We start from the raw sequence: 27,933 nt of genomic DNA, 5'->3' as shown, positions 1-27,933 counted from the left end.
GGAATCTTTTATTTCAGCTCATGCAACATGGGTCCAACACTTTGCATGTTGCGTATATATTTTTGTTCAGTGTATGTTTGACGAGGGAATAACAGGAAGGAAATTTGACCTGCGTGCGCTGAGCACTGAGCAGCACTCACACCCCCTGCTGCGCTGCGAAGGAAGGTTCTACTGTAGTCAGTACTATAGCTTCGTATTGTATGCGTTCTCGGATAATTTCTCCACTTTGAATTCATTCCTCGTGAGCGCACAGCGCAGTGTCGCATTACAACTGCTCTAGTTATTTAATGTGACATGAATACAAAACGGACCTGATAAAAGGCTTGTTGAACGAGCTGATAAACGTCATTCCCGCACATTTTTCGGTCAATATGATGCTTGACACACAGTAGCCAAAGTTAGCTCAACTGGCCTGTTTATTCGGACTGCAACCTATCATCGAAAATTACTTGGTTGACAGTGTGACAAAACGGATCCTCCGCCGACTGTCACCCAAGAAGCTATACGACCCGGACCCGCCAGAGGAGCGTGAAAAAAACAGAACTATCGGAGGTAAGCTATAGCCTGTCTATCCCTGCTGTAGTATGTCATTTTATCCCAACCAGCTACTATATATGCTATAATGTATTACATGTGAGGTTGTTCTCGTGGCACGATACAGTGTAATGTTATGTTTGTATTTCTCTGGGATTTCTTCGACACCATTTGTCAAGCTACTCGCGATGGGTCGTTCGCGAACGAGTCAGCTCTAAGAGCMGGCTCTTGTAGGTGAACGTTGGGAGCCGGCTCGCATATCAGAAGAACCGAATCTATTTATAAAAATATTTAAAAAATAAGATATGAATGATCAAAAGATTTAAATGAATAGAATTAACTAATTCAAAGAACGAAAAAATTAATAAAATAATTTAGGTATCAAGTGCACCACACATTCGTTCTGAAAGATCTGCAGATCTTCTGAGCTGGTGGAAGAACAAGGCCTCTGTCTACCCACGGTTTACTAAAGTCATGACAGAGAGACTCTGCATAGTTGCCACATCCGTTCCCTCAGAGGGTCTTCTTGAAACAAATAATTACYGAGAGAAGAAACCGCATCAGCCCCTCGAAAGTGAGGCAGCTTGCATTTCTGAATGCAAATCTCTCATAAAAGCAAAATATGGTCAGCATTGCTGTGTGCTGCTGGTTATAACATGGCAATAAAGAAGATAGAGAAAAGAGGGACCAGTTTAATGTTTTAACTGGGATGCTACCGTTTTGCACATTGTTATTTATTTTTCTTTGATATGGTGCAATATTATATTACGCTGTTCAGATTGTATTCGTTTTGAATGGTTAGATTTATATGCACTTTGTTTATATACATTAAAAAGTTATACTTTAAATGTAAATGTTTAATAGCATTCTTTTTCATAACAAACTAATGCATTTTTAAATACATTGTGGTTAAGGTAGAGATGGTTTCATTTAAACATTTAATTAGAATTGTTTTAACACCAGTCATAGTCAAACTATCGCAAACTGTTTTGACTTGAAACGATACAAAACATATTTTTTTTAAAGAGCCGTTTGGGAACCAAAAGAGCCGGCTCTTTTTGGTGAGCTGAGCCGAACGAGCCGGCTCACTGAAAAGAGCCGGAATGCCCATCACTACAAGCTACAGAAAGTCAACAGCTCGATGTCACTTTCACTTTAAATGCATTTCATGTTGTCAATTGATTGATCAGCAATGCTAGAGTTCAGTCAGCCAGTGAGGTATCCAGCTTTCTTCATAAATGCATCAGTTGCATAGAGCAAAACCCATTCATAGTTCACCCCCCAATTATAATTTCTAATTATTTCTGAGTAAAAAATGGGACATGGTTAATTGTGCTGCCCTATTCATAAATAATCACTACATCATAGCATATCCTGTTGCAGTTTGCTCTAAGATCCTGGTTTATTGTTCTCTTAATGCAAATAATATCTGTTCAAATGTACACAGATAAGAAAGGTGTAACCACATTCCCACCTGTATCCTGGCACAGGTCCTTATAACAAAGAGGCTGTACTGTACTGTCACTTGTTTATTTATTAAGAATAACTTTTCTATTTGCTGTTAATGGGGATCATTGTAAAGCAATAGGATTTACAGTAATTGGCCTTGTGGTCCTTTACAGTATGTATGCTCTGTTGTTGACTACTCTACAGTTGATGCTGTGAATGCATGGGTGATGCCTTCAATTCTTTGTGGTGTACATTTGAGGACACCCCTGTAACTGGCACTCTCCAGTGTCAAGGTGTTGTATCTACAGGGTGCTGTATCAACACTTGTCTTTTCACAGGATTCACAACTTTACGTGACATTTCTTTTCAGACAATCGCAAAACGGGATGAGAAAAGGTGGAGTTCACAGGAGAAGTCGACAATTTGATATGGCGTTTTTGACTCTGTCAACTCTGGGATAACATCACGTGTGTGTGAATGCAACGACCCTGGCCCTGGTAGAATGGCTGACACTGAAAGTTGACCAAATACATCAGATATCTACAGCTTTAGACTACATTTGAATGAAGATGTCTGTCAATGGGCAATACCTAACATATACATAATCTCATCACATTGCTGATATAAGGAACGATAGCTTGCCATTTGCCATGCTGTTCACAACGGACCAAAATAGAGAGGACCTTTAGCTGTTGAGTGCCATCTTGATAGCAGCAAGTTGAGTAGCATGTCCTCACAATTTGAGGATGCCTCAGTACTGTTCTGCTATGTATTTTCAGGACAACAGTTGTGTAAATCAAAAGCTCACATAGATATGAACTTTCCTCCTATTTACAGCAAGAAATAAACATACTGATTATAGTGCTGACTGAGGAGGTTTTTAAGAAATCTCGAGTAGGAACAAAGAGTGATTATATGTACTGCACATGGATCCTACTCCATTGGTGGGAGTGGATGTGAATCCGCTGTGGCGGTTGCACCCAATAGAGGGACTGTCTCACGTAGACAGACACTGAACTTTAAGTGAGGACACTGCTATGGGACCCTGTATTTTCTCACTTTGAGAAAATAAACCACATAACTTTCTCAGCCTTTCAGTTATTAAGTGATTTTTTTGGGGGGGGGGGGGGCCCCCAAATGGTATTAATGATTATTGTTGCATTGTCCAATTCAATGTTGGTTTGTCAGCTTCGGTCAGTGATGAGTTTGCCTCAGAAAATCACAATGACGCAGTCATGGTTGAGTTAATTCTTATCTGAGAGTTCCATTATTAATAGGCCTAAATCAAGTTACAATGGGCCTATTTGGTAATAAGGCAACTTTAAGAAGCATAATAATTATCCTATGATGTCCATGGAACTGTATGGAAGGAAGCGACACAGTGTATCTTGACTCCAGCAGCAGAGTCCGCTTGGCAATCCATGAACCGCCTCTACAAAGCCACGTCTTGAGGGAAAACACTGACACTCTGACAATGATGCCCACATTTCAGTGACAGTTGCTGTTGGGAGTGTTGTCTCAGTGGTCCATATAGTTGCCAAATGTGATTCCAGCTGCTTCTGAGGCATCCAGGTCTTAATGATAGAGTAGTTGATTGAGCGGGGTGTGTCTGTTTATACTCTTGCTGCTGTATCGAGTTGCCCAACCATTGTCCGCAACAACTTCTGCCCTTAAATAAAATAAACAGGTGACCGGGCTTGAGCAGCTGTCACTCTTTGCACCACGGTGGGTGTTTTTGTGTGTCTGTCAGTAGAGGGTACATAATTAGTGTAGATGCTTGTTACAGCCTTTTGGATGTTTAAATCCTAGTGATTAGGCTGGGGAGCACACTCTGCTAGGAGGAGACAGGCAGCTGCCTCTGGTTATCAATTGGAAGTGGGTCACTGTGCTCTGACTGAAATGGACCCATGATTCATCACACTTTACTGACACTTATTACTTATTAAGTTACAGTTAACTACACCTGGAATGGGCTACACATATCCTTGCCATTTTACCAGTAAGATAAACCAGTCACACACAATTCAGGGGAGCATCTATTTAAGTTAAAGATGATGATACATGATACAATAGTTACCTATTGAATGCCCAGTTTGCCCAGTTTTGGCCCCTGCAATGCRCTACACGGTTTTACCAGTAAGATAAACCAGTCACACAAAATTAAGTGAAGGAAGTGATTATACTCTAGTTACCTAGTGGATGAATGCACAGTTATGGCCCCCATCTTGTTTAGTTTCATTTGACAGGCATTTGAGAGCTTTCAGAAAGGTTTATTCTCAGCCATATGAAACCTGTCCCGAGAGAACCCTTAAAAGAGATGTTGTTTGTTTAATGAGTTTTAAACAAATTCTTGGTATTACAGTATATGCACTTATACAGCTATAGGCTACAGGTATTAAGTCAACTGTGTATGACTGGGAGATAAAGGTCTTCTGCAGAGAGTACTTTACAAAATGTCTCATTTCCTAATATGCCATACCATCTGTTGACCAGGGTTTAGGTTCCCTTTATTTTCCAAATAAACGCTCTGAATGCTGGTCATGAAATGTGCCCGGTAAGAATAAAAGCATATTCCAGTGCCTTCAGGAAATTAGCCCTGGAAGCCAAAAATAACAAGTGCAGTCTGCAATGAAGAAAAGCGAGGGAAGGAGTACCATAGAGGAGTAGCAGGAGGGGGGATCCATTTCAGTACTCACCAAAACAGTAGCAGGGATATACTCTGCGATATACCATGTGCTGCTTGATGCCGGTGCACCGTTTTTGAAGTCCTCCCAATGTTTAGTCTGCAATTTCCTCCTCACGGCATTTCCCCTCAGATGCTTCTCAAAATGAAAAATAAATGTTTTGATCCCTACTCACTTAGACCGAAGATCATGTGCCATGGAGAGTGTCCATAGACTGAATAACCTCATCTGCTGGATCATATGAGTCATTCTCAGAATATAGCCAGAATCCCCTTAAGGAATCGTATTTACCCTCCACGGGGGTAAGGAACATGTTAAGATGTTAGTGCTATTCTAGAATGGACACTCTCGGGCCACTGATTGGCCGTTGCATTAGGCCCAATAATCAGATCATCTTCTCAACTCTCATGAGCCAATCCACTTGCTGGTCTGACACCATATGACCATTATCCTTTCAATGACTTTATTTCGGAGAGTGTTTTTCACACATTGTTAACATTCAAGGTGAGCCAGAGGGACCTCTTCTCTTCTCTTTATTGGCAGCCCAGTTGTTCAGTCTGTGAAACTTATAAAGCTCTCCAGTAATGTCTTGTRACTTTGTATAATCAAATCAAAGTTTATTGGTCGCGTACACGTATTTGCAGGTGCAGCGAAATCCTCCAACAGTGCAGCTCCAACAGTGCAGTAATAATACCTAGCAATATGAAACAATATGCACATAATCCAAAAAGTAAAATTAAAAAAATATAAAAAATATCAGAACGAGCAATGTCAGAGTTATTGGGTACGCCCATCTAGTACCGGGTCGGATCCCTCTTTGCCTCCAGAACAGACTGAATTATTCGGGGCCTACAAGGTGTTGGAAACGTTTGTTGCTCAAATGATATCAAGSGACCTAAAGTGTGCCAGGAAAACATTCCCCACACCAGTTCACCACTGCCACCAGCCTGTACCAGGCATGATGGGTCCATGGACTCATGCTGCTTATGCCAAATCCTGACCATTGAATTGCAACTCCACTTTGTCCCTGTACTGTCGAATATACACTSCAGTGATGATGACCAAATAAAATTATCTTGGGAGGTAATGTGGTCGGCATTTGATGGGGAGGTATTCCAGATYGGGAGAACAAAAGGACTTGAGTTCATGTACATTACCACAATCACACCATGGGTTGTTAATGATGAAACAAACCCCTCCGCCTTTCTTTTYCCCTGAGAGTTTTTTCTTCCTGTCTGCGCGATGGATGGAGAACCCCGCTTGCTGAATGGACGGGGACAATATATCCGGAGAGAGCCATGGTTCTGTAAAACAGAGTATGTTACACTCCCTGATGTCTCTCTGGAAGGAGATCCTCGCCCTGAACTTGTTTACTTTATTGTCCAGGGATGGTATACACGCCGCTTGAGTCTGACTAGGGCCCCACTTCTTCTTCCACTTCTCTGGACTTYTTCCTCTTCACCGACGTCAGAATTTTGGTGCAGCCCCCAGATGAATAGAGTTCCCTCGGAAAGTTCAAACAAAGGATTCAGGTCAGGGAAGTCAAATTTCTGCTCAAATTTATGGTGAGCAACTGCTGATCTAATGTCCAAAAGTTGTTTTTTTCTCAGCTGTAATAATCCAACAAACGCTCTGAGCAAATAATGTAAGAGATAACACAACAACATAAAAAAAAACTGCAAAGTTGTCTAGGAGCTAGAAACAGGGCGACCGTGTCTGTCGGCACCATCTTGTTCTGTCGTGTATAATGATGATATAGTAAYGCCCCTGACCTGTAAATGTTGGYTGTCATTTCTATTACATTCCATTTAGCGCTGAGACTGATTTGTATGCTATAAACGTGTTATAAACATCAGTCATGTATTTTGCTATTTCTTCATTGGTCGCATCGTGTCCATAAAGCCTTTGCTGTCACTCCTCATACTCCTTCTCTCTTTTTATTTTCCACCTTTGCACGTGAAGTGGTTCTAAAATCTTCTACAAGTGAACAAAAACAGGGTTGTAATACTATTAAATATTGGAATGATGAATGAGTTTTCAGTATGACTCTGTGCCGGATAGATACCATAGAATGCTGTCATAACAATGAGACTAATGGGCGTTTGGTAAGAAGAAAGATAGTGGTGAAACAACCCCTACTCTTTCCTCTTTTATCTTTGTTGAAAGCTGCCATTAGTCTATTTTTGAACAGCTGGCTATAAGGTTTCCTCTCTTGGGAGAACAAACATTCCCATCAACCATTCCTTAGACTAGCACAATAATTAGGGACAATGTGACAGGCTAGTGGAATGTAAGGTGATTGTTCCATTTGTTACTGGATATATAAAGTGTGTATAGAGGCTTGAGCCTAGAATGCATCTATCCCATTATAGTGACGTCTAGACGTAAGCAGACTTAGTGTAAGGTTCCTCATCTTTTCTTGGGACTAATACAAGTCAAAAGTTCAGTCTCATCACTGGAATGAAACAGATTCCTTAATGCAAATGACTGACTACATGAAACTGGTTTGACTGACTACATGAAACTGGTTTGACTGACTACATGAAACTGGTTTGACTGACTACATGAAACTGGTTTGACTAACTACATGAAACTGGTTTGACTGACTACATGAAACTGGTTTGACTAACTACATGAAACTGGTTTGACTGACTACATGAAACTGGTTTGACTGACTACATGAAACTGGTTTGACTGACTACATGAAACTGGTTATGTTACTTGCTGCAGTATCCACACTGTTCTCCAACAGTATTTTGGCAGCAATAGTTAGTGTACGCTAGTAGCTTTTTTTGCACTTCTTTTAAAGTTGCTTCACTGCACATTTTTGCACAAAAGCTTTATGTCTCTTGGAGGTATTGTTGTCATGGTTTTCTGGAGTCATAGATCTTTATCTTAATCCCTCCGTTTCTGCATTGACTGTAGATAATCATTCAGCGGCCTAGCCGTCTGGTTGTAGTTTGCCACCTGACACTTCGGTCACAGTGATTTACAGATTTACAGATTTGCCCACTTTTACTCTTTGACAGCCATTTTGCTCTAAATCTTCAAAAAAAGAATCCTTTATCTTGTTAAGTTGTATTAAATTGTGGGTATCTCCTATGTAGTAGGCCTCATTGAAGAATATCAGTTTTTGTACGCAAAAATTTAATCATAGTCAATCATGTTTATTAATCCTATGACCAGCACTTTAGCTGATAAAATTTTTCCTTGTTCTACTTATTCAATGTTGCCTATGTGGGCCTATTAAAATGTGGGTGAAATGTTGAAATTGAGTAGATGCTCATGATCACTGACTCCCCTCTGTTTGTCTGACAGGCTGTTGTCTCAAAGAGGTAGCTTGCAGTGATGTCCAAGGCAACGAAGTCAGCCTCCAAGTCTCGGTCCCACTCCCGCTCCAGAAGCAGCTCACGATCCAGATCTCGGAAACATCGCTACAGGTGGCTAACAACGTAACTTACTGTAACTTATCTAACTTGCTTACCTACAAATTACGGACCACCTCAAACTAGGACCACCTCAAACTAGGGCATTGTTATGAATTCATATTATTTTGCCTATAAACAGGTTAAGATGGATGAGGCAACATATTCCACCTTATAAGGACTTATKAAGTATTTTTTTTCTGTCTATAAATTTCACAAAAGGTCATTACATGCGTAGAGAGCCTGAAGAAGATTTTGAAACAGAAACAAGACAACAACACTTTTTCTGAGAAAGATTGTTTCCGTCTTTCTGTCTATATTGAAAACGAGATAAGAGCTGCTGACAGCGTCTTGACAGATATGCTACACATAGATTGTAAGAAATGCTTTTGACCCAACAAAGGTTGTTGCTATGTCGATTAGTCAAGGTTTTAAATGTTTTAAATGCTCCTGATTGGTTGCTGACCTCCAACAGTTATGTGTGGACTAYACATGCTATTTTTGGGCCTCAATGCATGACCTGTTTCATTTGTCATCACCAACATGTGAGGTTCATTGGAGCATRTCAAATTGTGTGCATGGCATGTTTCATTTGTCATCACCAACATGTGAAGTTCATAGGAGCATGTCAAATTGGGTGTCAAATGAAAGCTGAGTCATAAATGTGTTACAAAGTATCTATTACCTTATATCATGCTTTATAAAGGGTCCATAAATGTGGCATGACCGTGTGACATAATCACCAATGTCAAATGTAACATAAATCACTATGTCGAATRTGATATAACCATGTGCTTTATAAAGGGTGAGATGTTGGGTCGAAGGATTGGATTACGATCTAAAATAAAAGTCATGTTAGTCACAAGACCCCTAATCTCATTCGCAGACCCTTCCACCCAAATGTGCGGAAGTTCTGGACGACCAACGCATCAAACTTGGCTTTTATTGGTTATGGTTAGATTTAAAATCACATTTTAAGAAGATAAATTGTGGAAGTGGGCAGGATTTTGCCATAATTATTAATTTTTTACTGTGTTAGCTAGTGACAATGACAAATACGTTACTCAGTAAGGTCAATCCTTTAGAATTATATGGTCACTCCCACTAAGGACAACTTTGAATGGTTGATATCCCAGGCTTATATGTGCTGTGTGTGCAATAGCCTGGAGAYGATTTTACACCAAGAAACACTWASCTTGATGAAAGCTCCCAACCTAAAGAAATTGAAAGTGTCTTTCTTCTGGAACCAAGTTACATGTTCCTCGGTGCACAAACACGCACACAACAAAAACGAGCCATGCCGTGCGGTGTTGGGTCCATCAGGTCTTCGACACATTCACCCACTCCCCCACTGAAAGATCAGCCACAAAATGTTGGCACCATTGTAACAGGTTGTGAACAAGCCCAGGGTTCCCAGCATGGGAACATGCATGGGAACAGAAGACCACCTGTTGCGCAACCACCTGTTGCGGTGGTCTCAGGTTGGACTACTCCAAATCATCTTGACTCTGACACACGCAAAAGCTTTGCAGGTCCATTAACCCATTTAAATACCTCACAGTAACCTGTGGATCATGAGAGAACCTTCATAAATCAGCAGAACGTTAATAACCTATTTACTGACACTATGTAGTGTCCTGTAATACTTTTTTTGAAGTGAGACATCTTCCGTCATTCATAGCACATCCATTCAGACTATATTACATGATGTTTTACTTCATTTAAAGTCAGAAACATTTTGTAACCGAAAGGTTGCTAGATCGAATCCCCGAGCTGACAAGGTAAAAATCTGTCAAGGCAGTTAACCCACTGTTCCTAGGCCGTCATTGTAAATAATAATTTGTTCTTAACTGACTTGCCTAGTTAAATAAAAATAAAGTCATATGATGCTGTACTTACTATAAAGTCAGACACCTTTGGTCATTCCTAACACATACATCAAGGCTTAATGATGTTAACACAAATGAATTATCTCTAACAAATAAACATCAAAGACATGTTTAACCCATACATGTCCTTTCATATGCATATTTTTAAACAATACAAATAGTTAAAAGTTTCAAGTCCAGCAATGCAATTACATTGAACATTACACAGAACTGTGAATAGTGCAGCTTGTCCCTGAGATGGCGGACAAATGGTTCTTGCCTCTCTGCCTCATGGAGGTACTGGATGTTGGTTCCAACCTTAAACGTAACAACAAAGAAAGTTAGCATGTCTGTTAGGAAATGCCTTTGTCACACCATCTGGATAAGGGCATTTCTGTGCAGCGCCAGAAACTAAATGGGGAGATGGGAAATTCCACTCGATTCATATTATTATATTCCCCTTTCATTTACAAATTTCATGATGTGACTATGAGACGTGGATGTATTTAAGGGGATTTTTATTTAGCTGAGCCTGCTAGCTAGCTTGCTAAATTTAATCTAGCTAGCAATTGCTGTAAAATTACCAAAATTATTTTAAATAACGACTGAGGCAGCTACAGTATATAATCTAATTCAACCCTTTAACTACTTTAAATTACAGCAAATAAAGGTTAATTTGCTGGTGTCACGCTCGCTATCCTCAAACTCCCTGTCATAAATCGACCAAGGCGCAGCGTGCATGTAGTTCCACATCTTTTAATGAAAGTGAAACCGAAACAACCAAAAAACAAACAGGTAAACAGCAAAGGGCGTGACGCAAACCGAGGTGCACACAAACACACACGGAAAATAATTACCCACAAAACACAGGTGGGAAAAGGCTACCTAAGTATGGTTCTCAATCAGAGACAACGATAGACAGCTGCCTCTGATAGAGAACCACACCCCACATTCACATTGGCTTATAGAGCAATAACTATTCTGGGTGCTGCAGTAAAAGTATTGTAGGGAGTACTCCGTAGGGTCTATAGAATGTACAGTACCAGTCAAAAGTTTGGACACACCTACTCATTCAAGGGTTTTTCTTTATTTTTACTATGTTCTATATTGTTGAATAGTAGTGAATACATCAAAACTATGAAATAGCGCGTGTTAAACAGCTTTGCACACTCTTGGCGTTCTCTCAACCAGTTTCATGAGGAATGCTTTTCCAACAGTCTTGAAGGAGTTCCCACATATGCTGAGCACTTGTTGGCTGTTTTTCCTTCACTCTGTGGTCCAACTCATCCAAAACCATCTCAATTGGGTTGAGGTCGGGTGATTTTGGAGGCCAGGTCATCTGATGCAGCACTCCATCACTCTCCTTCTTGGTYAAATAGCCCTTACACAGCCTGGAGGTGTGTTTTGGTTCATTGTCCTGTTGAAATACAAATAAAATCAAATTGTATTTGTCACATGCACTGAATACAACAGTGAAATGCTTACTTACAAGCCGTTAACTAACAATGCTGTTTTAAGAAAAATATGTGTTAAGTAAAAAATAGATAAGTAAAAAATAAGAAATAAAAGTAACAAATAATTAAAGAGCAGCAGTAAAATAACAATAGTGAGGCTATATACAGGGAGTACTGGTACGGAATCAATGTGCGGGGGCACCTGTTAGTCGAGGTAATTGAGGTAATATGACCACGTACGTAGAATTAAAGTGACTATACATAGATATTAAACAGAGAATAGCAGCAGCGTATTGGGGGGGGGGGATGCACATAGTCTGGGTAGCCATTTGATTAGCTGTTCAGGAATCTTATGGCTTGGGGGTAGAAGCTGTTGAGAAGCCTTTTGGACCTAGACTTGGCGCTCCGGTACCTCTTGCCGTGCGGTAGCAGAGAGAAGAGTATGACTAGGGTGTATGGAGTCTTTTACAATTTTTAGGGCCTTCCCACTAAGCGCAAACCAGATGGGATAGCATATCACTGCAAGATGCTGTGGTAGCCATGCGGATTAAGTGTGCCTTGAATTCTAAATAAATCACTGATAGTGTTATCAGCAAAGCACCTCCACACCATCACACCTCCTCTATGCTCTATGGTGGGAACCACACATGGAGGGATTATCCGTTCACCTACTCKGTCTCACAAAGAAACGGTGGTTGGAGCCAAAAAACTCAAATTTGTACTCATCAGACCAAAGGACAGATTTCCACCGGTCTAATGTCCATTCATGTCTTAAAGTAATGAATGACTGTCGTTTTCCTTTGCTTATTTAAGCTGTTCTCGACATAATATGGACTTGGTCTTTTACCAAATAGGGCTATCTTCTGTATACCACCCTTACCTTGTCACAACACAACTGATTGGCTCAAACGCATTAAGAAGGAAGTAAATTCCACAAATGAACTTTTAACAAGGCACACCTGTTAACTGAAATGCATTCCATGTGACTACCTCATGACGCTGGTTGAGAGAATGTCAAGAGTGTGCAAAGCTGTCATCAAGGCAAAGAGTGGCTACATTGAAGAATCTCAAATAGAAAATATATTTTTATTTGTTTAACACTGTTTTTGGTTAGCACATGATGTTATTTCATAGATTTGATGTCTTCACTATTATTCTACAATTTAGAAAATAGTAAATATAAAGAAAAACCCTTGAATGAGTAGGTGACTGGTACTGTATATATGGTGTCATTTCTTGGGGCTCTGAATAATATGAAGTGTTGCTGGCCATTTACTCCACCCATTCCATTGGCGGTCACAATACGAATCATTGTATATGGAATACATAATCATCACATGTGCGATTATTGCACTACGGAAAACCCTCTAACCAAACCACAGTGCAGGGCATGAGCGCAGAATTAAAGGGCAACTACACAAAAAAATCTACGTTTCTTAGTTTCTTTATAAGGCATGACATATAGTTATAGATTATTTGTAACACATTTATGTAGTGTTTATGAAGGCTTTTTGAAGGCTTTATGAAGCCTTTATAAGCTGCACGTCATTTAAAGCTGGAATAAGCGAAGGCTTTGATTTCTTGTCAAACATGGAAAATGGGTCTTATAAAACATCTACCAGAGAAAGTCATAAAGTCATCAATTAGAAATACATTAAAACACAATAATGTTGAAGTAAAGACCCCTGCCAAATAATATCAACACTTAACATGTTTTCTGCCTTCAGTAAGTTTAAGAAACATTGCCTTGTGCCTTGAAATTCTRTTACCAATATCCCACATWCTCTATCTTTAAGATATTTTCTAATTTCTAATAAGAGGAGAGAGGATAATGAAAGTTCACAGAAATAACAAGTAAAGGTAGAGCTATCAATTAGTTATAGTGTTTTTACTAATATACACTTTGTTTATGAATTATTAAGTGGATAAAACTTGTAATTCTGCGACCAAATCGGTAACAGAATTTCAGAAAGATCGGTAACAGAATTTCTGCTAAAATGGGAAATCATAGTAGTCACAAACCACAGTTGGGTCACCTGCTACTGTCCTTCCACTGGAATATGGTTATGTTCAGCTGATAACGGTATCCTTTCTATTTCTGTCGTCAGGTGGTCAAAGCAAGAGTGTGAAGAGTCGGACAACCCCTCCCTCTCTCTCTCCTTCTCTACCTCCAATTAATGTCACCTCTCACAGCTCTTACTGACACCTACCCATGAGCCCCCTCTCTTTCCATTTACTGTAACCAGCAGCATCCTCATCCTTCATTTGGCCCAGATCGGACCAAATCTGAACCAATCATAGATATCTATGTTACACAAAATTGGAACGCACAGTACATTACAGTACAGTAGAGCACAGTAGAGTACAGTTGTCACGACTTCCGCCGAAGTCGGTCCCTCTCCTGGTTAGGGCGGCGTTCGGGCGGTCGACGTCACCGGTCTTCTAGCCATCGCCGATCCACCTTTCATTTTCCATTGGTTTTGTCTTGTCTTCCCTCACACCTGGTTTCAATTCCAGCAATGACATGTTGTGTATTTAACCCTCTGTTCCCTCCATGTCCTCGTCCGGAATTGTTTATTGTAAGTGCTTGTGCACGTATTGTCTGGTGTGTGTCGGGTTATGTACCCATTTATTGATTGTTCTGTTTTCCGGTGGGTTTTTGTTATTAAACTGCGCCGTTGGAAACACAGTTTTTGCTCTCCTGCGTCTGACTTCTCTGCCGCCAGTACGCACCCCTTACAACAGTAAAGTAAAGAAAAGCAGTGTATAGTTCAGTACTCGAGAATAGAGTGGAGTAGAGTTCAGTACAGTACACAGTAGAGCACACTAGAGTTGAGTACACTATAATGTATTGTACTGAACTGTACAGTTCCGAATACTGTTCTGAACTGAATTATACTTGACTAAATTCTACTCTACTTTAATATACTCTACTCTACTGAACTCTACTGTACTGCACTGAATTCTACTCTACTGTGCTGTGCTGTACTCTACTATACTCTACTGAGCTCTACTGTGCTGTACTTTGATGTCCAAACTTGTGAAACATAGACGTCAATGATTGGTTCAGATTTGGTCCGTTCTGGACCAACCAAATAGGGTCTTGTTTGGTGGCGGAGCTCATTAAAAATAATATCCAAATATGCAAAGGAGGATATTGCATATTTCTACCTTTGTGTACCTATTCAGGATACATCACCATGAAGAGAATGACATTCATATCCATAGTTATGCATTTATATGTAGGTCAGATCAGAGACCCATGATGAAATTCCTTTAACTCAATTATGTTAATAGTGTAAATCCACTTCACTTAGTGTAGTTCAATAACCAAAATAGATTTTTTCAAAGTCAATGTCACGTATACTCCCTCTCCGGCCTCTAGGTCATCAGGCTGCTGATTATCCCGCACACCTGTCACCATCGTCTCACGCACCTGCGCCTCATGACACTCACCTGGACTCCATCACCTCCTTGATTATCTTCCCTATATCTGTCACTCCCCTTGGTTCTTTCCTCAGGTGTTATTGACTCTGTTTCATGTCGGTGCGTTGTTTGTGTTTTGTGTTTGTTGGTTTGTTTATTTATTAAAACACTCACTCACTCCCTGAACTTGCTTCCCGACTCTCAGTGTACTCGTTACAGTCAAGGTGTCATGTCATAGCTGACACCCCAGTCTTTCTGCAGATGTCCATGGTGTAATATTTGAGTGTGCTTGGAAGGGGTTACAGTGGTGCTGAAGCATACACTTTTTGATTTCCTGCCTCAACCCATGCATTTCCTGTGTTTTATGGTGAGTTGGCGCTCATATTAACTGCAGAGCGACAACAGCTTTGTACTGGCCTTACCCAGGGTCGGGTGCACTTTATACAAAGGGAATTGATGTGTGTGGGAAAGAGCTCTGGTGCTGTGATGGCACACTTGCCTCAGTGAGACTTGGTTCTTGGCTATTGTAATGAGCTCGCCCACTACTACACAGGCCTTTGACTTGCACCAGAAACATTTCAGAATTATTTGCATCTCTGATTCAGAGGGGTTGGTTTAAATGCGGAAGACACATTTCAGTTGAATGCATTCAGTACAACTGACTAGGTACCCCCTTTTCCCTTACTACGATATTGGCATTCCTTAATAGGCTACATGTTCAACATCTACCTAGTGCTTTTACTATGATGTGTAGCCCTAAATGGAAATGAATCTGTCAGTCGGCTGCAATGTTGTTCATTTGCAAGGGAAACTGCTGGCAGAATTGTTTTGTGGAGTCTAAAATGCATGGCAGCTATTCTCCTGTGGAGTGACACTGCATGGCACTATTAAGCCATGGTCTTGAGTTCTGTGAGTTCAGAAAAGAGATGGCTTGAACTTGCAAGTCAATGCTGGACCTGGATTGGCCTATCACTGTTTAGTGTATGAAATGTAACCCTCTCGCAGTACAAGACGGCACACGCCAAAAAAATGACTTATTTTAGATGTAAGCATTCTATGAAATGTTCCTTCATCAAAAGTACTGCATTTACCCACAAATCCTTAGCATTTCAAGTGAAATTTAAATCCAATGCAAAGATAGCCTACATTGTTTGGTTTTAAAATGCTGTACATGCTGTATTATGTAATATTAGGCCATTTCCATCATAAAACTGCTTTTAGCCGTCCTAAATCCCTGTATATAGTAGCTGGCTGACTGAATTTCTCCTTTTAGTCTAGGTTTCTGGGCAGGCTGGCCAGCCAGGGTAATTGGCAAGCCGAGCCCCCTCCTTTTGCTTTGAAGGATTAGAGTAGACATTTTTCCCATATGGCCCATGTGACTGCCTCTTTCCACTAGTGCTCAGCATAAGAGATGCAGAGTGTCTTGCTTTCAATGTGAGTGTGCAATGCTGCTCGGTGCACTACCTTCTCTACTCACTCTTTATTCCAATGAAAAAACACACTGGGTGAGTAGTACCGCAGGGCTCTGTTGTTTACTTCAAAGGTTTCCAGATGGGTCTTACTTAGGAGTACTAGATTGTTCTGTCAATAGTGGTTTTCTTTTTCGATTTTGTGCGCTTTTAGTCTAAGTGATGTAATTTGAGGTATTTTTCTGTAATGCTGACTTTTTTGCCTGCGTAGGGATATCGACTGCAGTGCAAAGCTGCYGAGCAGTTTGAGATTTTAATGACTTAACTCATATGTTATCAAAGGATTCTGACTATTTACTAGGCTATTTATCGTCGGATCGTGCTGATATGTGAGTAGTCTCAGATGTATCCTCTTTAAATTAGGTTGTTTTCTTTACTGTAGCTAAGATGGACCATCTTAGCTACAGATGGTCAACTAAATCTTAATACTTACAGAGGCGATAGATTGTTTAGAACCTGGAGAAACTTGTCTAGTGGTACTGAAGGCTACTTCGGTTATGCTTTAGTGTCCATGGTGCTATGGAGCCACCATGTGGACTGGGTAGACCTCACAGCCATGTCTCTAGACGAATCGAGAAGTCTGTTTTTCTCCATTGTGCACCCATGTATTCCCACTTCCCAGCAGTTACATTTTAAGATGTGGTTTGCTRCCTCTGTTAATATATTTGTCAGATGCACACAGATGCGTCAGTGTGCCATATACATGGGATTATGATGTACTTTGCAGAAACAAAACTGCTAAGTACATGAGTGTCTGTCCCTTTTTTTCTTTTCTTCCTGTAACCAGCAGGCACTTGATTATTTTTTAAGCTGTAGACCCAATGTGAACTTGAAACAAAATGTGTTGGCCTAGTTGTTTCAAACGTCTTGGAAGGAGGACAGCATCACTTTCTTAAGCAACACAAACAAATGTATTGCTCAGGCTATAAGGTTGTTTATAGTCTTGAGAAAAACAGCATTGCACACCTTATTCCTCAAAGTACTTTTTTTCTAATGATATTTATACAATGGAAGGTGTAATCAGTCATCTTCTCTTCGTCTTCCCTCCCTTTCATCTTTCTATCCCTTCTGCCTTCTCTCTTTCTCCCACTTTCAAAGCTCTAGGTCCCGCACTCGCTCGCGCTCCAGATCTCATTCTCCATCCCACAATAACCGAGAACGGAACTACCCAAGGGAGTACCAGAATAATAACCGCGAGTTCCGGGGCTACCACCGAGGCTTCCGGAGGCCCTACTACTTCAGAGGCCGAGGGYGTGGCTACTTCCCACGGGGGCGCTTCCAGAGGGGTGGGGGAGGCGGCTATAACAACTACCGCCCCAATAACTGGCAGAACTACAGGCAGCACCCCCAACAGCAGCACCCCCAACAGCAGCAGCAGCAGCAACAACAACAGCAGCAGCAACAACCCCACAGCCCGAGACAGGGACGATCCCGTATCCCTAAAAAGCGCTCTGGTAGCCCTCATTCCCACAGCCACTCCAAGTACTCGGACCGCTCTTCCTCGCCCCGATCCCGGCGTTCCCACCACTCCTCTTCCTCACATTCCTCCTCTCCCACACGCAGGTCGGGCTCTGGGTCGGCTACGCAGAACTCTAAGGATGTCAAGGAGGAGCGTTCTGCCTCCAAGGAGGTCCAGAAGAAAGGAGGAGGAGGACATGGTGAGCCCGTGGAGAACACAGGGGGGTCTGCAGGGCCTGATGGGGGCGACAGTGGGGACAAGCCCAAGGCTAACTGGCAGGGCGTGACGGATCACAGCAACAGCCCCAAGGGGTCAAGTCCTCAGGTGCGCTCAGCTGTTATCATTGGTCAGGGCGCTCCAGCTTCGACCCAGTCTAGTCCCTCTCCTAAAAGCACTAATGCTAATGGCCCCAATTACAATGGTGCCCCCTCATGGCAGATACAGACGGTGGGCAGTTCACCTTCCACCAAAAGCCCTTCTCAGAAAAGCCCCACACCTGTGTTCTCTGGCTTTGGCTTCTTCTCTAAAGACAACCTRGCAGGGGATAAAGCAGCTATCTCTTCAGTGTTCAAAAGGTAATACAAATATTTGTCTCCTTTTCTCTTTGCCACTTATRAAATATCTTTAGAAGTGAAAGGTTAACACACACACTACCATGTTTTTCTCATTTCTGGTGCAAGAATTTACTGCCCCCAAGTTCACGTTGTAGCACACGATTATTGTCAACATTTTGGTGAAAGACCCTTTTCATGGCTAGGAAATATCTGTCATATTTATTGAAACCTTTCATTTAGTGAGGTTAGTAGATCGTTGTAATGTGCCAATTGTATGAGTCTTTTATTTGTATTTAGAATTCATGGTTCTTTCCCAATGCGTCATGCACCACGTAGAAKGATTTGTCCCTGGTATTTGTTCTTGGCCCTAAGCCCTTGGGGAAGYGGTGGTCGTCATAGCATGCTGAAACAAGAGTTTGTAAGTTGAGAAGGCATACCAGACCCTTGGGAGGTTTGAGATGTGTGTSTTTTCTTGGCCAGTCAACGCTGCACTAACCATGACAAATCCCTCATGGCTTGGGCCTTTGAAGAAGGGAGATCTTTTSCTGGCCGTCATATTCTATGTTTACAACTTTATCATCCATTACCCTAAGTCTTCCACAATAAATGGGATTTTTACCTACACCATTGACAAGCATCCTTATTTCTTTCGCATTGTTTTGTAATAAAGTTGCAGGGCACTCACCTGAACTGTTGTTCAAGATGCATTTAAACACAGTTGTTTCTCTTTCTCTCTTCGCCATTGTCTAGGTTCTTGGAAGAGCACAATCATAAGAAAAAGCAGTCCGGTTGGGAGAATGGCAGAGAGATGGAAACCAAWGGTGGGGATGTGGAGCGGGAGAAAGGGAATGGCATGAAGGCCTCTGGGGGCATCTTTGACAGAGAGCCCGACAAAGGGGAGAATGAGAAGTACAGGGAAGACTTTGACGATGAGGGGAATGTGTCGTTGAACCGCTTCTTGAAAGCCTCCCCTTTCTTTTCCTGCGATGGCGAGGAAGAGGAGTTGATACCCAAGCCCCGTCCCAAGGTGCTCCGCAAAGAGCATGACCRGGAGGACGACGAGTCGCCCAAGCCCAAGAGCAAAGTCACCCTCTCGGCCCGCGAGCTATTTGAGGAGCGCTTCGGCAAGTGGGAGGACCTGGCCAACTTGCAGGTGGCTGCCAAATATGATGATCTTGATGCCATGGCGGAGGAGATTTACCGCAGCCGGAAGCAGGAGAAGGCTGCGGCCATAGCTGCGGCCCTGGCCAAGAGAGAGGCCATAGCGGGCATGCTCAGAGGCTTCTCCCCGGAGAACGTCAGYAAAGACAGGAGGAAGGAGAAAGCTGCCTCCAGCCCGTCCCCCACACCCGCACCATGGAGGAACTCTGACCGAGAGATGTTCGTGGTCAGGGGGGAGGACTCTCCCCCAAGGGCCTCTGAGAAAAGAGGAGCGGAGTTCAGTGTCAGAATGGATTCTCTCAGGGATGACATGGCAAGGTAAGCAGTATGCACCATCATCACATAGATTCACAGAGACTCTGATGCCTTATCGCCTTGGATAGGTTTCAATCTCCATTAGCAGGAAGCCATGAATCATGAGACACACTCTTTGGCTCAGGCCTGGACCATGTTTTATAGCCTCTTTGAGTCATAGTTCTATGAAACCATGAGCTTTGTCAAAATGAATAAAGATGTGTGCTATGACAATTGAGATACTGACATTACCCCTCCCGATTTAAATCTTTCAGGTGTTTATTAAAGTCTCATGAGAAAGATCCCATTCTCTTTGTTCTCTGTTTATTTTCGCCATAAAGGGAAAAGGTGAAACATCAAATGAAATGTTTTTGCTTTGTCTCTTCCCCAGCTCCTCTGGCTTTATGGTTGGTGAGCGAAGGTCATCACGGGATCTTGTGCATCCTACTAAAAAGGAGCAGGAGTTTCGCTCTGTCTTCCAGCACATTCAGGCCACACAGTTACAAAGGAGTCCCTCAGAGCTGTTTGCACAGCACATTGTCACCATTGTCCACTACATAAAAGGTGACTGACCTCTCTCACCCATGATCCTTTGCAACTGACCAGTCTCTCTGCTAGCTGTGCTTTAACACAGGTGCAATTGCGATATCAAAAGGTTTATATAGCCTATAGAGTATATAATTTGATAGGTCAAACTGAAAAGGGTTGCCAAATGCTTGTGAAATAGCTTGGCCAGTATGCCTATCTAGCCCTGCCACACATTGCAATCCTGTGTGGGAAAGATTATGGAAAAATATTGCTGTACACCAAAAAAACATCGAGTCGTTTTTCAGGCACAAATGTTATCTAATTGAATTTGGTTTCGAGAAGTTTTCCAAAAATGTTTTTCATTGCTATGAAACATTTGCATGGGTATAATACATTTTATGACCCTATGAGGCTAATGAACTCACATTAAAATATATATATAACCTTTGATACAGCTGAAAATATTGTTTTTATGGTCACAAGCTAACACTGTGCGTAACTTATGAATTTAAAGTAATAGGAAGGTGCATTGGCACAGAATGTATGGTCATATCTGTTGTGTAACACNGTGCATTGGCACAGAATGTATGGTCATATCTGTTGTGTAACACAAGTTCTGGTTCCTGTTGATTACAGCACAGCACTTTCCATCCAACGGAATGACTCTAAATGAGCGATTTGCCATGTACCAAAGAAGAGCTGCACAAAAGGAAATGATGAAGCCAAGAAAGAGCCCCGAGATACACAGGTAGAGTCTCCTTCTGCGTGACCATCTCACCTTCAGTGTGCTGTGGCATCTCCTCTAGTTTTATCACAGCTTGCAAAGGTATTCGTCTTACCTTTTGTCATTCAGTGCACGTTCAATGGTSGTCTTGTTTGCTATGTGATATCCTGGAGTCATCCGGGTCTATACATTGCTCGTAGACAATTAATTTTAGTCCTCATCTGATCGTCACTGAAAATAAGAATAATTCCTTGCAGTCATTTCAGTCCTCACCTGAGCAGCAGACTTGAAACTAAGAGTAATTCTTGGCAGTCATTTCAGTCCTCATCTGAGCAGCACTGACCTAAAATGTTTTAGAGTAATCCCTTGCTTATGTTATATTTGCCACCTGAGCTGTGGCAAAGTTAGACCTTGTGTTTCTCTCTTGCAGGATAATTGATGTTTCTCTCAGTGCTTTTAAGAAACACTCTCACCTGTTTGAGGGGATGAAAAACTCCGGGGATGGCAGTTACAAGGTGACTGAACATTTTGAAATATGAAGTATTTTGGGAAACCTGACAAAACAACAGCAAGCGAGCGAGTGAGCCAGCCATCCACCTTTTAGACTGCGTTCTCTGTCTAAGCCTGTGCTTTTCTTTGAAGGGAGATGCATAAYGTCTAAAAGCAAAGCAAATGCAAAACGAGGCACATTCAATTTGTTGTGTGTTATATACTCCCCCTCCACGTATGATGATTTGGTTATACTGTGGGTACAAGCCTGCCTGAGGCCATTGAGTCGAAAAACATGAGGGGTCAGAAATGGAAACGGCCAATTGCTCCTGTGTMCAAGCCATTCAAAGGACTCTAAACAAATGTCATAGTAAGTATTATTCTTCAACAAATAAGGGGAAATATAGTCAAAAGCAAAACCTGTTGTRCTTATAGAGTGCTTATACAGTCTCTAGGCCTACTTATAACTTYGGTCATTTGATGACATTGACTGAGACCATTTTGCGGTATGGCTACATTGAACTCTCTTCAAAACGGAAACATTTTAGGGGAATAAAACAGCGTGAAAGTCAATGAACTCAGCCTTCAGGAGTTTGAAACCGCATTATGTTGTGTTGCAGAGGTTCAACATTGTGTTGTGTTGCAGAGGTTCAACATTGTGTTGTGCAGACCTGGGAATGTACACTGAACAAAAATTTTAACGCAACAATTTTGTAGATTTTACTGAGTTATAGTTCATATAAGGAAATCAGTCAATTGAAATAAATGAATTAGGCCCTAATCTACGAATTTCACGACTGGGAATACAGATATGCATCTGTTGGTCACAGATACACTATATAGATACACTATACAGAATAACTGTTCGTCAGGAGCTTAATGAAATGGGTTTCCAGGGAAGAACTGGGACATTTTCAGCTTCCAGGAATTGTGTACGGATGCTTGCCAAAGGGGGCTGTGCATTATTATGCTGAAACATGAGGTGATGGTGGCGGATGAATTGTACAATAATGGGCCTCGGGATCTCGTCACGGTATCTCTGTGCATTCAAATTGCCATCAATAAAATGCAGTTGTGTTCGTTGTCTGTAGCTTATGCCTGCCCATACCATAACCCCACCATCACCATGGGGCACTCTGTTCACAAYGTTGACATCAACAAACCACTCRTCCACATGACGCCATACATGCCTTCTGCCATCTGGTACAGTTGAAACCGGGATTCATCCGTGAAGAGCACAATTGTCCAGCTTGTCAGTGGCCATATGAGCATATGCCCTCTGAAGTCGGTTACGACGCTGAACTGCAGTCAGGTCAAGACCCTGGTGAGGATGACGAGCACGCAGATGAGCTTCCCTGAGACGTTTTCTGACAGTTTGTGCAGACATTCTTTGGCTGTGCAAACCCACAGTTTCATCAGCTGTCCGGGTGGCTGGTCTCAGACGATCCCGCAGGTGAAGAAGCCGAATGTGGAAGTCCTCTGGGCTGCCGTGGTTACACGTGGTCTGCGGTTGTGAGGCCGGTTGGATGTACTGCCAAATTCTCTAAAACGACGTTGGAGACTGCTTATGATAGAGAAATGAACATTCAACTCTCTGGCAATAGCTATGGTGGACATTCCTGCAGTCAGCATGCCAATTGCACACTCCCTCAAAACTTGAGACATCTGTGGCATTGTGTTGTGTGACAAAACTGCACATTTTAGAGTGGCCTTTTTATTGTCCCCAGCACAAGGTGCACATGTGTAATGATCATGATGTTTAATCAACTTCTTGACATGCCACACCTGTCAGGTGGATGGATTATCTTGGCAATGGAGAAATGCTCACTAACATGGATGTAAACACGTGTGCAAAACATTGGAGAGATATGTTTTTTGTGCGTATACAAGATTTCTGGGATATTTTATTTCAGCTCATGAAACATGGGATCAACACTTTACATGTTGCGTTTTGATTTTTGTTCAGTGTAGTTCCTGAATGGTCTGTTTTCACTTATGACGGTCAAATGTTACACAGCAGCCGTTAAACGGGCAGTTCCCAGAGTTTGTTGGTTAGTTATGGTCTTGTAACAGTTCTCCCGGCCCCTCGCATGCAGTGTACAAACAAGACTGATTGCAGACTGACAGCACCTCTCAATGCTAACCCATAGCATGTCCATGTCCTTGTGTTCTTTTTATTTTTACCTGCACAGGACGAAGGTAAAAAAATTAAGGGTGACTCAATGGACCTTCGTMTGGATATTGAGCGCCGTAAAAAATATTCCACCCGGGAGAGAGATTATAAACAGGATGGGGGGAGAGATTCAGGAGACTCCCCAGAAGCTAGCATGGATAGGTCCGCTGAGAAATCCTCCAAGCACCACAAGAAGTCCAAGTATGTTCAACCAACTCAGACTCTATAGCAGTGGTTCTCAAACCTCTCATCGGGGCCCCCCGCAGTTCCATGTATTTGATTTATTACATAGCTAGCACACCTGATTCAACTTGTCAACTAATTATCACGCCTTTGACAATGTGAATCAGGTGAGTTAGTTCAGAGCTACAACAAAATTGTGAAAGGTCTGATGGTCCCTGAGAAGTTTTAGAACCACTTCTCTATCACAAGCATCACAATCACTTTACTTTACTACATTCCATTTACTACATTTACTTTACAAGTCATGTACATATCTACAACTAGCCAGGGTCTTACAAGACAAGCAATGGAGCTAACAATAAACTGWCTTTTAAAGTTACTTTGGTCCCTCAACCTTAAGCTCTTCCTCCAGGAAAAACAAGAAGARGCAATCTCGCTCTCGCTCCTCCTCTTCATCTGCCGAATCTCACAGGGGRGGAGACTATCCCCACAAGGAGCCTGAGCTCAAAGACGAGGGCTTTAACAAGGCCAGGCTGGGGCCTCGGGGGGACTATGGCGGCCCCACGGAGAGGGGACGAGGACGCGGAGGCTTTGTAAGTCTGCTCATGGATGTGCACTCATATTAATTTTGGAAAGTAAAGGATCTGATAAAGAATAGAATCATTAAAAGAACAATACAAAGTACCGCCACAACTAACCTGAAAAAAACCCATTTAAAATAGAAAAATATGCCATGATAGCAGTTTATTTTCTTCTTTGGCTTTGTACTTGGAAAGATTTATCTGGAAATCAAACTCATCGATAGTTATTTTAATTTGTGCAATAATTGTCTTGTTTTTGTGATCTGTGTTCTCTGTGTCTGACTCATATTGCAGCAATTTAGAATAAGAGGAAGGGGCTGGAACAGGGGAAATGACCAGGGAAACAATGCTAACGGTAATCCCCCTAACATGGCCATACCAGTTCACCCCAAGAATGASGACTTGGACCCAGAGTACACCCCCAAGAGCCGAAAATACTACTTGGTAGGTTTGTACCCATGCCATTATAAATTATATATTTGTTTCCTCTTGCCTATATATAAAATTGCATACACAAATKAATTCATTACTCAAATCAAATCGGTGAATTCACCAAATTCACAACTMATTTGAACTTGCTAATAATGGTACTACCTTCAAGCTCACGTCAAGATATTAATTMTTTCTCTCCTTTCCTGTCTTTCCATTTCTCCTTCAGCATGATGACAGGGAGGGCGAGAGGAAGTGGGTGGACAACCGAGGACGGGGGAACTTCCTGCGTGGCAGCAGGGGCCGTTTCATTATCCGGAAGGCCAGCGTTGGCCCACCCAACAACAAAAGCAGCCCCAAGTGGACACATGACAAGTTCCAGGTCAACGGGGGGGAGGAGGAGGGCGAGCCCCAGGAGRAGGTAATGGAGCAGGACCACAAAGACCAGGAGAAGTCTGAAGACATTGAAAACACTGAGCAGTGAGGGAGAACAGGGAGAGAGAAACATTGTACCAGCACAGTGGCAATGTTCTACTGTCTCAAGTCATCTGGGTCGTGTTCAAATGGATGAAAACAGACTGAAACAGGGGAGGAAAGAACTRCCTGGACTTGTCCAGTAACAAACATTGTCCAATAAGAAACTACCTGGACTTGTCCAATAAGAAAAGACCCTGCTCTCAGCCTTTATCCATCACAATGGCTGGACTTGGGAGAGAGTTACCCGTSCACAAATACACACATTAGGAATCAATCAGGACTCTCTTTGACACAATATCTTTMTGCAACATTATRTTATACTTTTGTCAGGGTATAGCTAACTTGTTTTATCTGCTTATAGTAGAAACACTGTTAGACAGTGAACTGCTGTGTTGGAAAAGGAACTATACGTAACCAACCTCTGCGCTTGATAGGTTAGCACTATGAACAGTGCATTGTGGGGTGTTATGCCTCTTAGTACAGGGCTGATGCAACATTGCATAACAGTTTTTTTTATATCTTGATGCGAGAAAGTCGCACCTTTTTGCAAAGCATGACGAGGATATTTTTGTGCCTTAGACTTGTTCAAATATGTCAGACACATATTTATCTAATTAAATTACTTTTGAGGCCAAACAGATTAATACTATACTAGAAGATACACATTTTATTTATTTATTATACAGTAGTGATAAATCGTACACTATTATCCGCCAACCGCAGAAAATGCAGTATACTGTTTTAGGATTCAACAATGTAACCTACGGATTCAAATACGTAGCATTCAACTACTTAACATTCAACTTTGTAGCATGTTTTTGGATTCCACCAGGGTAAAGTACAGCTAGAGGCAATCGAAAGCCCTTTTTACATGACAACTGGGACAGTTTCTAATGGTCTATATGGTTTAGGCCGTATGGTTTATAGTGGTCTTGCTAGTCCAGCATCTTGCAAATGACCCCTTTGACAATGGGACCAATTCGGGTCAAAGGTTATATTCTACAGACCTGCATTGTGGAGCGAAACAGATGCTCACAGTCCCCCAGAAGAGCAAACAGCAGTGGTGGAAAAAGTACCCAATCGTCATACTTGAGTAAAAGTAAAGATACCTTAATAGAAAATTAMTCAAAAAGTTGAGTCACCCAGTAAAATTCTACTTGAGTAAAAGTCTAAAAGCATTTGATTTTAAATATACTTAAGTATCAAAAGTTAATTTAAAAATATACTTTAAAGTATAAATCATTTAAAATTCCTTGAATTAATCTTATTCAAACTTAATATTAATCAAACCAGACAGCACCATTTTCTTGTTTTTTAATTTATGGATAGCCAGGGGCACACTCCAACACTCAGACATAATTAACAAAAGCATGTGTTCTATGAGTCCGCCAGATCAGAGGCAATAGGGTCAGGGACGTTCTCTTGATAAGTGCGTGAATTAGACCATTGTCCTGTCCTGCTAAGCATTCAAAATGTAAAGAGTACTTTTGGGTGTCAGGGAAAATGTGTGGAGTAAAAAGTACATTATTTTCTTTAGGAATGTAGTGAAGTCCAAAAATATAAATAGTAAAGTACAGATACCCMAAAAAACGACTTAGGTAGTACTTTAAAGTATTTTTCACTTAAGTACTTTACACCACTGGCAAACAGAGACTGTTATTAAATAAATTGGCATACCCTGTCTGCAAAGTCACAATGGGCTACCTGGAYGTTTGTTATCTTGTCTAGTGTGTTGAGAATCCTGTATTGGTTTGTTATATCTTGTACATTTCAGAACTGTTAACTTAGTCTTGGGTTGGGTGTGTACTACGTATTAATGTCTCACCATTGGAAGTCTGTGCCTCAGAAATACCTTTGCAAAKTCATTCATTTAACTTTTGATTAGGYGACAATTTGTAAYTATTTGTAGCAATCAATGCTTCCTTTGTATATTAAGAACATTTGGTGATTGATTAGATCATGGCACACTCAATGCTTTGATGTGATAGGTTTTCTTCATTGAATGGGGACTTTGCCCCTTGTGTAACGTCTATGTTAAGTTTGGATTGCAGAGTACACTGTGTGGGGTGCAACACAGTCAACTTTAGTTAAATATAAAATACGTTTTAAGGTTTTTGGTAATTTAAGGTAATTCTTTTTGCTGTTCAAGAAAATATAGAAAAAGTAGACTGTTGMACTATTTGGATTTGTATGTCTTGCTGTGGGAGGCACTTCTCTTTAATATACATGATAAACGTTGTGGTTGACACATTCATGTTCACTTTTATGTGGTTGGGGGCAATAACTTTTTTAAATGGTTCCTATAGCCAATGTTTTTCAGATGTAAATTAAAAAGAACTTTGGTTAATTTAACATCTGTTAAATGTACTTCCGTGTTGCTTATTTTATGTATCTTTATTCAATAAGGAGTTGAAAATCTAACATTTACATTATTGACACCTGTCTATACTGTACTGGTAAGGGAAGGTTGTAAGAGCCAGAGCATAGGCCACACAGTACATGCAGAGCACAGTACATGCACTAGACACAAAAGTGCAGAGATGTATAAGTCGTTATACTGACGTTCATTACT

The 27,933-nt window shown here is 41.4% G+C and overlaps 1 protein-coding gene across 8 annotated transcripts; it reads left to right on the top strand.

Annotated features, from left to right (window-relative positions):
• The first annotated feature begins 112 nt into the window (after positions 1-112).
• On the top strand, positions 113-27,713 carry LOC112080345 (thyroid hormone receptor-associated protein 3). Of its 8 annotated transcripts, none has more exons than XM_024146071.2 (11): positions 113-552; positions 7,986-8,107; positions 17,408-18,343; positions 19,073-19,801; positions 20,169-20,341; positions 20,942-21,053; positions 21,460-21,544; positions 23,711-23,892; positions 24,275-24,467; positions 24,750-24,903; positions 25,114-25,201. In XM_024146071.2, the coding sequence occupies exons 2-11, from the start codon at positions 8,016-8,018 to the stop codon at positions 25,116-25,118; spliced, it is 2,661 nt and encodes an 886-aa protein (XP_024001839.1). In that variant the 5' UTR covers positions 113-552; positions 7,986-8,015; the 3' UTR covers positions 25,119-25,201. The 8 variants fall into 8 exon arrangements, with proteins under 8 accessions (XP_024001839.1, XP_070298615.1, XP_070298614.1 ...); XM_070442514.1 differs by having other exon boundaries at positions 114-552; positions 24,287-24,467; positions 25,114-25,326; XM_070442513.1 differs by having other exon boundaries at positions 116-552; positions 17,414-18,343; positions 24,287-24,467; positions 24,750-24,899; positions 25,114-27,713.
• Positions 27,714-27,933: the final 220 nt, after the last annotated feature.

Source organism: Salvelinus sp. IW2-2015, unplaced genomic scaffold, assembly GCF_002910315.2.
Source record: "Salvelinus sp. IW2-2015 unplaced genomic scaffold, ASM291031v2 Un_scaffold16268, whole genome shotgun sequence".
Lineage (NCBI taxonomy): Eukaryota > Metazoa > Chordata > Actinopteri > Salmoniformes > Salmonidae > Salvelinus > Salvelinus sp. IW2-2015.
Note: the sequence above shows the minus strand (reverse complement) of the source record. Positions and strands in the feature narration are given on the sequence as shown.